This window comes from Miniopterus schreibersii (genome assembly GCF_964146895.1).
Source record: "Miniopterus schreibersii genome assembly, chromosome: 2".
Taxonomy (NCBI): Eukaryota; Metazoa; Chordata; class Mammalia; order Chiroptera; family Miniopteridae; genus Miniopterus; species Miniopterus schreibersii.
Genome location: NC_138102.1, coordinates 86,193,777 through 86,207,382, shown reverse-complemented (window position 1 = coordinate 86,207,382; position 13,606 = coordinate 86,193,777). Strand labels below are relative to the sequence as shown.

Genomic DNA, 13,606 nt, shown 5'->3' with positions numbered 1-13,606 from the left:
TAACAATTACAGTGTATGGATTATCTCACAAAGTGTATTCCAGGCACTTGACAGAAATAATACATTATGTATTACAAGGGACCAACCCACACAGTCTTCAGTTTAGTTTCATTTCTGGACCCCAGTAAGATTTGCTGTTAGACAAACAATTTCTCCATATTCAACTAAGATGCTGAGTTGGGGCAGTATCTCATTTTTTTAATAGTTTTAAAGATTCTTCTTAGGGTTTTAGCTATATAATAAAACCATCTATAAATGATAGCTATTTTCTCCTCCCTAATAATTGGGTGTTTCATTGAATAAGTCATGATTAGATTATTGTCTGAACATTTTTCTCACTGCTGATCTGAATGCTGTCAGTATTTCATATTTATTTTATGTCAACTCTTTAAGATCTATATCTTATTATACATAAGAAAAGTTCTGATTTTATGAGAACTACATGTTAAATTGTACATATTACCTTTTTGCTAACTATTCAAATTATTTCATGGCAATATACTGTAATTAACCACTTTATATCTGCTCTATCACTTATCCTAAAAACAAAGTGAGGGAATCAGTGTGGTTTTATTTATTTATAGGGTAAAAAATGAATCTCAAGGATGTTTCCAAGATCACTAAGAAAATATATAGCTAAATCTTCAGCTATATGCTATATTTCTTTGAAGTTATTTTTTATAACTTCTGCAATTTCAGTGTGTATTTTCTCTTTGAAACAAATATTGTTTAATAAATTTTAAATCTGTAGGTAGAAGATTCTTTGGTTTGTGACTTTGTTATTATTTCCTAATGCTATTGCATATTGATAAGATAATCTGAATCTTTTCTGTTTTGTTTCCATGTCTTGAAATTTTTTTCTGATGTCTACAACACCACATCAAATTTTCATAAATGCTCCTTGGGCACTTAAAGTTGTAGTCTTCATTAACAAGATAGAGAGTTCAAGCTATATTTATTGGATTTCCATTATTATTTAGATTTCTTTCTCTCTTGACTTGTTTTGAATCAAGATCAATAAATTACTGTTTGTTTTAATGTTTTAAACTATTAATGTTTGTATATTTTGCCTTCAATTTCTGTTTCATGAAGATTTCACCCTTTGATATTATAAAGTATCCTTATTTATATTATTTATTACTTTTGTCTTAAATTCTAATTTGTTAAATATTAAGTCACGATTACTTTTTTCATTTGTATTTATGTGCTAATCCTTTACTCGTCCTTTAATTATCAGCATTTCTAATTCATTGTTTTTAGTATGCTTCTTGAATATAGAACTGTGATTTGTTTTTTTAATATTTTCTTTAATATTTTGAAAGCTTCATAGTTTTATTGAACTGCTTATCTTTGTAACTATAAAGGAATAAGAAGTCCTTTATACATGTTTAGAAAGTGTATTTTCCTAATATGAGCAATGATAATCAGCATATTTACTCTTAATTTTTCTTCTCTCCTGCCATCAAATTTTAGCCAATAGACCTATATTTCTAATACTTCTTTTATCAGCTTACACGGGTATCATTTGATTCTTTGGGCCTATTCCACTTTTCATCTTTCTTCAGTCCTTTCCCAATTTATTATAATTGTACCATTTCTACATTATTAGATCTTATAAAAAGTAAATTCTGGTTTGGAACTCTACTTCAAACAGTTGTGTTAATCTTGGTTTTGCTGTTAAATTAATGCACTGTTCTCCAGTGGTCCTTAACTGTAGTCTGTCTAGTTCTCCCAAAAGGCTGAACTTCATTTCATCCCCCAGCAATTTTCTCAAGAATTATTCAGAAAAAACACACACAATTCCTTGTACAGTTAAAATTTGTTTGTTAGCACCCTTTTTACTTAAAGGATACTTTGGCTCCAATTTTCTTCATTTCTATGCCTTATGGTTGGTGCTCTACATTTCCTATATTGAAGGTTGTTGTAGAAAAGTTAAGGCCAGACTCAATATATATTTTCTCCTTATTTGCGTACCGCTAAACAAAGGATTCTTTACTTATATTTAAATCTAATAGTATATTCCTGTAATGATCATTCAAGAAATTTTCCCTGGTATGACCTTTTGTATAAATGGTAAAATCTTATATTAGGATTTCACTGAATTAGAGCTTTATATACCACTTTTCTTATTTGAAAACTCCATTATGCCACTGTTGGAACTTCTGTACTTTCTACATCAATAATTTTCTCTGTAATCCTTATAAACTGTTATGTTCTTATCAATACATATTATTTGCTCTGTTTCCAATTTTATCTTCTGTGTATCTTAGTATGCTATCCATTCCGTTTTTCCACCAAAGTTATGTTAGTTGCTGATTCAATATTTCCATGTTGTACTACCATTTCTTCCAACTTCTTGAAATTCTGCTTAGTAGTTGTCCTTCATCAGAAGCAAATAATTTGTTTCTTATTTTTTAACTTACAGTAAAATTTTAATCACAATTATGTACTTCATAGCAATATTTTTCACATTTCTATCTTTTTTAAAGTTCTTTCTTAACTTTTAAGACATATATCTTGGCTAGAATCCTTTATTAATATCTCCTAATCAATCTATTTAAATAAGCAATCCTTATCTCTTAATATTATAAGTACATATGTTTCTCACTCTCAGTATTCTATATACTGTTCCTCATAAATGGGTAACATTTTCCTACAATCCTGGCTACTGAATTAGTCACTATATCTTTAATATCTCTTATATCCCTTACTCAACTACAGCTTTTGCACCAAAATGAAAATAATATCTATTCTTCTAGACTATTTAGCAAGCTAGACATGTTTTATCTGGATTTTGTGCAGTTTTCATCAGTGTTATCAGTAAACTCTTGGTCTGTTTAAACAGCAAAACGAACTGACAACAGTAAGTTTTTGAGAGGAATCCCATGTAGCAACACTTAAATAAAAGCACTGATTTCTTGGCCTTATTAGCATAAAAAATAGATTTTAAAAAAGAGTAATCATGTACTGCAAAAACAATATAAAAATAACTCATTATATCAGCAGATGATTTGTTTTTAAAGGATCTGACTTCTGGACTTTGGGGGAAATATATTCTGGGATTTTCAAATCACAAAAGTAATCAATAAGCCCAATGTTAGAAAAGAATAAAAAAATAATAAAATACTGACTTAGCACATAAGCAAAGAAACAGCTTTAAGGAAACCATAATATACATGTATTCCCTGAGTGAAGTAAGTTTTCACTGAAATTATATCCATATGTGGATATAATTTGATGAAATATTGTATTATATCCTTAAAATTAACAATATTTTCTTTTCAGCAAGCAAATAAGAATGCATTATATCCGTGAAGTTGTGATTTTGTTCTATAATTTACTATTGATAAACATTTTTTTATAAAATATTTTTGCAACTTTTACCACAGGAAGCTATTATTTTCCATTGTAAGATTATTCCAGTCAAAGTTCATGTTACATTAGATACAAAAGTAGTAAAAATACAACTTCAGCACACATTTCTACAATTCATTCTTTAAAAAAATCTACTTACTTGTGACCTAAATGCTTCAGAAAGTATCCAAGAACCTTCAGAGCTTGAACCCAAATACTTTCACTTTTTGAAGCCAATAATTTGTAGATTACCCTAAAAAATATAGAAATCGATGATCTTTTCAACTTCTAGAACAAATATTGAAAATATAAGCACTGTATACTTTACAATTAAATTATACATACGTAAAATATAAAATACCTCTCAGGATTTCAAATTCTTTGAAAAAAGAAAAAATCAGCACATTTTATTAATTTTTCTTTAAACTTGACTTTCAAAAATATATAACAAAAAGGGCAATATGATTGCTTGTTCATAAGTATTGACTACCAGCACACTCAATAAAAATGGTCTACTTTAAGATACATGCTTTGTGAAGCCACATTTCCTCTTCTATTAGAATTTCCCCTGACATTTGTACTTGACCTTTGGAACATGGACCTGCCAGATTATTTCTCCTTTTTCAGAATTCAGAATGAGATCAGAGAAACAATATTTAGTCTTTGCTGGGCTCTTGAAATAGGAAACAATTTAAAATAGAAACTATAGGACAGCCTTGCTTTGTTCACAGACACAAGTCTATACATATAAAGAAGCAGAGGAAGAAAACTTATTTCCAGTTCCTGGTTCCTACAATGAGATTTCTATAACAAACAAATTTTTTTTTACTTAAATTTGTTTAAGAAGTTTTCTATTACTTGGAGCAAAAAAGTCTCTAGTAACATATAACCTTACCTAACCTATACAGTCACTTCAGATACAATATAAAAGCAGGGTCATATTCATTATAATATTTGTAGGTACTTCAGAACTTTTGAGGACAAAGATCAGTAATGAAGAAAGACAAGTATGAGAATAAGGAAAGTTATAGATGTCATATAAGAAATATTGACCTGGCCAGCGTGGCTCAGCAATTGATAATTGACCTATGATCTAGGATATAATGGTTCGATTCTGGTCAGGTTTAAAATAAATAAATAAATGGATATTCAGGAAATCATAAGAAAAAACATTTAATGGCAAAAATAATCCTGAGATCCAAAGGAAAAGCTCAAAACCTAAAAATGTGACTATACTCAGATATGGAATCAGTAACTCCACAGAATTCCTATTTTCTAGGAATAACTTTGAATTAAAAGAAAAAAAGGTATAAGATCTATACTGGATCAACAGAAATTATGATTAACATTTGACACATGAAAACATCTAGGATTTTCTTCACAATTAGACAAGTGTTTCTTACAAACAAGATACAAAGGATCACAGTACAGTATTAATAGGGAATTTACTCCCAAATCAGTTAGTGAATATTTACTTGTAATAAATAAGAGGTAAATCCTAATTCATCTGCTCAGTTGTTGATATTAATTATTAAAATTAATTTATTTTTCCATTGAGTTGCACTTGGAGTAACCTAGATTTCTTCTTCATTCCAATAACCAAGACTCTAGAAAACTAAAAAAGGGATAATCCCTAAGGGGCTACATTATAGGTTTAACTTCATAAGAATACTAATCAAAAAACTATGTCTAACTAGTCTACATAATTATTTTATAATTTTCATAAATAAAGTTAGTCTTCAAATTCTTTTGATTTTGTCCGCTCATTCTAAAACATTTTTCATCTATATTATTGCCATTGTACTACCACTACCTTAACTCATCACCTCTAATACTGATGAATAAAATATCTTTACTGATTTCACTACATCAGTTTTGTTTCTCTCCAGCTCTTTTCCACACAGCTGACTGTATACTTCACAAAATGGAAATCAGAGCAAATAAGTTCCACATTAAAAATTCTTTAATTTTCATCAACAACAGAACAAAATCTAAACTTACCATTCTATGGACCCTCCAATCCTGGCCACTATCTAGCTCTTGAGCCTACACATAATTTTTGTGTGCTCTCTTTTGCTGAATTTTACCTTACTCTCTCGTCTTCTTACAAAAACAAATTTGTTCTTCTCACTACCTGAAAAGTATTTTTTAATTTATCTTTATTGTTGAAAGTATTATAGATGTCCCCTTTTTTCCACTGACCCCGTACACCCTACACTCCCTCATCCTCACCCTGGCCTTCACCTCACTATTGTCTGTGTCCATGGGTTTTGTATATATGCATATATGCATATAAGTTCTTTGGTTAATCTCTTCCCAACCCCCCACCTTCCCTCTGAGATTCCTGTCTGTTACATGCTTTTATGTCTCCGGATCTATTTTGTTCATCGGTTTATTTTGTTCATTAGATTCTGGATATACACTTGTCTTTCTCTGGCTGGCATATTTTGCTTAGCGTAATTCTCTCCAGTATAGTAATAATTTAACTACTCTTCTTGAGATCTGAGACTCATTTTCTATACACCTCATCAGATGAGTATTAGAGGATTTATAACAGCTTTCTCTATTTCCTTCTAATGTATAAGGCTTTGCTATATTTATTCAAAAGTGCATGGAATAGGGACTATTCTAGAAAGCACAACTGTATTCAATTAAGGTCTATTAAAAATACTAATATTATACTCATACCTTATTCCATTTCTTTGATCAAATGCTGGTATCATTGAGGCTGGATGTTCTGACATTAAAGCCACTAGTAATTGTAACACATCATGAATATTTTCATCCTGTGTAATAAGAATCACCAATATTTCTTTAGTTAAAATTTTATTCTAATGCTTTGAATAAAATTATTATAATAAAAGACCCAGGCTAAGTCCTACCTCATGCATTGTAAGTAGGTAATTTAATATACTCTGAAGTTCATCTTCTTTGACTCCTCGATCCTAATGTTTAAAAGAAAATTAAAAAGCTTAAAAAAAGTAATGTTTCATTTAAAATATCTAGATACTTCATAATCAATAAACTATATTACTTCAGGTTAAGTAAATAAATATTTAGAAATTTGTATCTGTTCTCTGAAGTTGCTAATATTTGATTCACCTTCCTTATAAAGAGTTAGTATATTGTGATCATCTAATTTTATTAATATCACTATTTTCAAGCATCTACTCTTTTCTTAAAATAATTCAAATTACTGCAAAACTTCACATTACTGTGTATTTTATCTTCATTTTCCATTTTTTAAATCTTAATCTTTTAAAAATCCTATTTTGATAAAATACATTAATGTAAGCCTTACAAATAAGGGACACAAACCATTTTCTGGAATAAAATCTTTACACTTGTTTCTTATTCACATGTCCCTTGCCATTTGTGCTATATCCTTTAGTACAGAGGATCTCAGAGAGTATTTAACAGAAAGTCAAATTAAACAAAAGTTAATAGTAAGATTTATAAACTTTTGAAAGCAATTCATGAATTAAACACAGTTTGTGCTAATTGTATGATAATGATTTTAAACTATGCCAAAATCCCTTTTCACCTAACATATTATACTTCTGAATTACATAAAATTATTTTACCTTTAGTATAAGCTGTTTAAGAAAAAGTAGCATAAATGCCCGTAGTGATATAATTTCTTTTTGTGATGGCCGTGGACCATCTGAAATAAAACAAAAATCAAGAAGAAAAAAAAAAACACAGAAAAAAAATCCATATTAAATAGTCTTAATGAAATAATGTTAGTATACTATGGAATTCTTTAATAGTTATATTTATTATAATTATAATATTTATTACTATTAATGCTGTATAATTTCAATTATAGCAAAGAATCTAAACATTAATTTTTAGATTTTTGGTGATTTCAAATTATTCACTAAATGTCAGATTTGGGGGAAAGAATTAATTTTTAAAAATTATATTACTATACATTGATAAATGTATAATCATCAGGTGGTTACACAGATACTTTTTCCACTCTGTCTACACTTGAGAAAGAAATCTTCTATTAATATGTTGGTTTCCTTTCCACCCTCAAATACAGGTTTTCCCAACACTTCTTCCATCTTCAAACCTGTCTTCATTTAAACATTGTCTCCATTTTCATCTCACACATTATAAAACAAAGCATAGAAAAAGTGACACTCTATTGTAGTTATTTGTTTTGCAGCTTTTTTCTTCCATGTTACCTGTATATAGCAAATACATATTATAGTGGACACTCGATAAATGTTTTTGAGTCAATAAATGAAAATGACAAGAGCAATGAAAGTATATATATCAATTCCATCTTAACAACTAAATTTTAAAGTAATTAACTATAAATATTTAATTACCAACAATGAGAATATACAATAATACATGTAATATAGAATAATTAAATTATGCTTTTAAGTTAGGTAGCTAGAACCATGAAAGTCCTTAAACATCAAACTTTTCTTAATGCAACCAGGATTTATATAGCTTCTCTATAAGTTTTAAAACTACAATCTCTTTATGTATAATTTCTAACATCTCTCATTTATTCAGGAAAAATTAACCTGTAGATTATTATATCTCAAAGCAAATTAACATTCGAACAATCCACCCTGTCTACACTTGAGAAAGAAATCTTTTTCCCATTTCCCATACTGCTCTCTACAGTTCTGCCCCACTCTTGCCAATAGTACATAGATCCTCAACTGGGAATAGGGGAGAATCCCCCCAGAAAGTGTATTATTGAGATAATTGATGAAATTTCAATGGAACCTTTGGATTAGATGACAGTATTGTATTTAATCTTAATTCCTTGATTTTATGGTTGCCTTTGGTTATCTAAGACAAGTCCTTAAGTTTTAGGAAATAAACAGGAGAGTATTTAGGGGTAATAGGGCATCACACATATAATTTATTCTCAAATGATTAAAAAATATGCATATATATGTGTGTTTATATTTACATAAAAGTAGAGAATAAAGTCTACATGGTAAAAACATTGGGAAATATGGTAGGGGCATATGAGAATTCCCTGTACAATTATTGCAAATATTTTATAAATTAGAAATTAATTGTTTAAAGCAGGGATATGTGTGAATATATGATTTGCCTAAATAAAGAAAACTCTATCAAAGTTAGTGTTCAAGAACAAGGGCTCTGAGTCAGATAAACATGATTCAAATTTTAGTTCTGCGAATTATTTTTCCCAATCTACAAAATGCAAGTAACAAAATAGTGAAAATTGGATACAGTCTTATGTGTAAGTGTAAATATGTATATATATAATTACATTACATATAAATGATTAAATAAAATTAACATGTAAAATGCTCAGCATAGATTACAACTCATAGTAAACATTCAGTAAATTTTAGGCATTGTTAAGTTTAAAAGCAACAGAAGGAGATATAAATGACAGAATAATATATCTGAGTTCAAATAACATAATTTTTAAAGTCCCATTAATAAAAGGCATAAAAGTCCTGGCAGGTGTGCTGCCGGAATGGCTCAGTGGTTGAGTGTGGACCTATGAAACGAGGTCATGGTTCTATTCCTGGTGGGGGCACATGCACAATCCCCAATAGGGGGTGCATGTATGGAGGCAGCTGATCTATGACTCTCTCATCATTGATGTTTCTCTCTCTGTCTCTCTCTCTCTGTCTCTCTCTCTCTCTCTGAAATCAATAAAAACATATAAATAAAATAAAAGATGTAAAAACAAGCTGATAAAGGATTATCAAAGTAGTGAAATGCTATTTTAACCTATCAAAAAGATTTTTATAAAACAATAATTTGCAATGCTATTGTCAATAAGCTGAGAAAAGCACTCTAACATGCTACTGGTAAAATTGTAAACTGGTACAATATTTCTGAAAAAAACTGACAGTATTTATTATGAGACCATTTCTCAGTAATTCTAAACAAATCAAAAATGAGGTAAGCCTGGCTGGGCGTGGCTCAGTGGTTGAGCATTGACCTAGGATCCAGTCGATCAGGTTCGATTCCCGGTCAGGGCACATGCCTGGGGTTGCGGGCTCGATCCCCAGTTGGGGGCGTGTAGGAGGCGGCCAATCAATGACTCTCTCATCATTGATGTTTCTATCTCTCTCTCTCCTTCTCCTTTCCTCTCTCTGAAATCAATAAAGATACATTAAAAAAAAAAAAAAATGAGGTAAATGATTATGTACAATGAAATTGACCACTGAATTATTTGTAGATTTGATTATTCATAGAATCAAAAGTTTAGAAATATGTAAATGGTACATCCATTTATAATACTATGTAGAGCCAAGAATAAAAAACATGCGAAAATCTCAATTCTGTAAGAGTTTAAATATTTCACACATGTATTCAATGAGAACTAGTGAAAGAACACATGCCAAACTTGTAACAGTTAATTCCTGAAGTTTGGGTTATGAATAATTTTTCTGTTATATTCTTGTATTTTCTACAATGAGTATGTATTTTTATATAATTAGAAAACCTGTCAATATATTTTAAACAGCACACTGCAGTGAATAATTAGCTTCTACTATACTTGTAAGAAATAGTGAAGTTTGGGAAACAAGTAAACAATTTCAAAATGTTGAAGCAACTGTATTAGAATTCACAGACAATGACCAATATATTCATGTTTTTAATATTATAAATATATATTCAGGCATCACAATAAGCATATTGGCTACAAAGTAGAATATTATTTCTTTTACCTGCCTTTATTCCGAAAATAATTTAATATTGCAGAGTTATAAACTTCTTGACCACAAAAAATCCTCAATATACTAGTTTACTATAAGAAAGACAAAAGTTCAGTGATATTCTTATAACTATGCATATCAGTTCACTATAACAATACTCAGAATATAGAACAATCATAGTACAGTGTAAAGTACAGGTAAGTATTACACTTACCTAATCCTTTAGGTGTAATGCCACTACTGTCAGCAGGATTAATGACCCAGTAGTAATATTTTAATGTGTGCATTAGCTGTAACACTGTTCCTACTCTACGTATGGTGGTATAAATGGTAGCAGTTCCAATAAATTCAGCAGACAAATAGGTATATAGAGAAAGCTGAACCTAATACACAAAATATTAACAGAACATTAAAATAAACTTAAAATGCTTCAAGTGTTTATATTATGCATATACATTCTATTCTAACTTAAATGAAAATGAGTAAAGGCCAACGAAGTAGCATCTATTATGAGGTTAAAAATAAATATTTATTAAATATTTTTATATTAAAAAACAATCTGCAATAACACATTCTAATAACATTTCTTTTAATAAAGGTAATGTAATAGCTATTAACCATGAAATAATTTTAAATAAATCTATATTTCCATTCAAAGTATCTGAAAAGATGATCAAATTATTCAAAAATTCAACTAGACTAAAACCCTATATCAAAGTACATTTCAGCAGCTCAAAAGAACAGAAATAACATCAGACAGCTATGTCATATCTGCCAAAAATACATATTGTTGTCATATATCTTAAAAGTTCATGTAATTTCAAAATACCACAACCCATTGCCACAATACGGCAGTCTAACCATGTAAACAGAGAAATGACAAGTCAAATACCGTGTTGAAATAGTGAACGAACTTCAGGTTTGAGATTAGCACTATAATGAACATGATAAATCATAATAAAAGTCAAAACTTAACCATTATTTACACAAAGTTACTGAAAGATTTGAAAATTGCAAAAGGCAGCTCAAATTCATAAAAGATACCCCTCATTATTGATTTATACCAGACTATAAAAGGGGTAAGTGTAGGTATGTAAAAATACTAAAAATTTTATGTTTATATCTAGAAAAAAAATTCTTATGTATATATCTATTTTAAAACAAATAATATTTACATCATAACATAAACTCTACATTTACAATACAAGCAATTTTCCTATCACATGATAACAATTATCATACTACAGTTGGTTACCTGTTATTTTCTCTTTTCTTAGTCTTCTAATAATTAGTATACCAAATTCTCTTTCTTGGAAAAGTATAAACCACACCTAATGACTTCAGAATCCAGTTATTACATCCAGTATAATTTTAACTATAGTTTCATTTATTTTAATAGTTATGTATTGAATATTTTGATTTCTGATACTACTTAATACAACTGCTTCATAATGACTACAAAATAAGCTGAAAATTCCAAATGTTTTCTACAGGATAGTTTAGATCCAATAAATATTATTTATAACATTATACTAAAATAAAATAAATGAAAATAAACTTTTACCTTTGCAGGTGTATGTATCCAGATGGCTGGGTTGAATAAAATGTGATCACAAAGCTGCTTCAGCAAAGGTGCTCCATGGGATAAACCATCAAGGTATTTTGCAAAGGATAAAAATTGCTCTAGGACAGCTCTAGTTATATGAACTCGTGAGGACTAAAGAAAGAAAACAAATTCAAGCTAAAACTATGGAGAATATCAAAGCGTAAAATTCTTGACTAAATATAAGTACATATTCATTTTTCATATTCTGTTGTTAATATTTTAAATAAAAAGTTGAAAAAAACTTTATATTTCCTTTGCTATTTAAAATTTAATTATATTTAGAAACTTAGAATTTTAAGATAATTCTCTGAATGACAGTTTGTTATCTGAAGCTCTTTCCAGAGCAACTGAAGATAAATATCTGTTTAAAAAATACCACTATTAACTCAAGCTAAAGAAATAAAGTAAGTTATGAATAATAAATGATTTTATTCCATTTTTGTAGAAATTGATGGTAAAAAGATTTTAAACAAACAAAATTAAAATGAACTAATATTAATTGAATACACACACAAAAAATAAATAAAAAGACATTAGGATAGAGAGGTGTTCTTGCTAATTCCAATCCAAAGGGAAGATAAATTGACGCTACCATTCTACTGAATACTTTCTTCAAAAAGTTACAAATGAATTTCACATTGACAAATGGAATGCATCTTGCACATCATAAACTTTTTTGACCTATTCATAGTTGGAAAAACAGATCTTGAAAATACTGCCCCCCTTTGGAGTACATGACCATCAGATTACTTCTGTGTCCTTTGCTTAAAAAGATGGAAACTGCTGAAGATTATTTGGTACTCTCTTCTCCATAAATATACTCTCCCTGGATATTTTAGGCTTCCAAAGCTTCATATAACACTATGTCTATGCTGAGTACTCCCATCAAGAATTTTCAACTGCCAATGTTATTTAGATGAATGATAGATATCCCAAAATTCAAATCAAACCTTAAGGCTTCTGTCCAAAAGAGTAGCCACTAGTCATATGTGGCTACTAAGCCCTTGAAAATGTGTCTAGTTCTAAGTAATACATGCTGTAGTTATGTACATCTTGGATTTTGAAGGTTTAGAATGAAAAAAAAATACAATATACTTATTATTCTTTTTCTTATTGAGTATGTGTTAAAGTGGTAATATTTTGGATATACTAGGTCAAATAAAATATATTATTAAAGTTAGTTGCACCAGTTACTTTTTACTGAAAAAAATTTAAATAGCATATGAAACTTGCATTAGACTTTAACTGGACATTGCTATACTAAAGTATACTTTTTTAAAAAAAAATCCTTACCAGAAGATATTTTTTTTCATTGCTCTTCAGAGAGAGTGGAAGTGGGGGAAGAGAGAGAGAAAGAGAGAGGAACATTGATGTGTTCACATCAATTGCTTGCCTCCCGCACATGCCCTGACTGGGACTGGAGATGGATCCTGCAACCAAGGCACACACCCCTGGCTGGAACCAAACCTGGGACCCTTCAGTACCCAGGCTGAAGCTGACACCACTGAGCAAAACTAGCCAGGGCTAGCATATAATTTCAGTAGAAAATATTATAGAGGAAAAGATGTTCAAAGAAGCTAATAATTGAAAATCAAATGTCAAAAAATGTATCTGCTTACACAAATCTCTTCTTCCTCATCTAGTGACCATTTTTGCAGTATTATCAGCCTCTCCAGGGTAAAGAATCACTTACTACTCAACCTTAAAGTGCAGGTCATATTACAACTTTATCTGCATTATCCACTGATAAAAGTCCAACTATCAGTATAGGATTATTAAGGTGTAATATTACTTACATTCATCATGCTCATGACAAGGACAACTCAGTAAATTTGATTTAAGCATGCCATGGATTTCCATACTTCTACATAAGCAATCACAAACTCAAATGATTATAATATGCGAGTACTCAACAACAATATATGAATTAGGGTAGGAGACAATAAGTAGTGAAGATTGCTCACAGTAT

The 13,606-nt window shown here is 29.6% G+C and overlaps 1 protein-coding gene across 1 annotated transcript in view; it reads right to left on the bottom strand.

The window, feature by feature from the left end:
- Positions 1-13,606, bottom strand: part of NBEA (neurobeachin) — an 817,699-nt gene that overhangs the window by 622,205 nt on the left and 181,888 nt on the right. Inside the window, exons 12-17 of the mRNA XM_081128332.1 lie at positions 11,596-11,748; positions 10,246-10,414; positions 6,939-7,018; positions 6,237-6,299; positions 6,043-6,140; positions 3,515-3,607 (exon numbers count right to left, since the gene is read on the bottom strand). Coding sequence (XP_080984458.1) covers positions 3,515-3,607; positions 6,043-6,140; positions 6,237-6,299; positions 6,939-7,018; positions 10,246-10,414; positions 11,596-11,748 — 656 coding nt within the window. The remainder of the gene's footprint in view (positions 1-3,514; positions 3,608-6,042; positions 6,141-6,236; positions 6,300-6,938; positions 7,019-10,245; positions 10,415-11,595; positions 11,749-13,606) is intronic.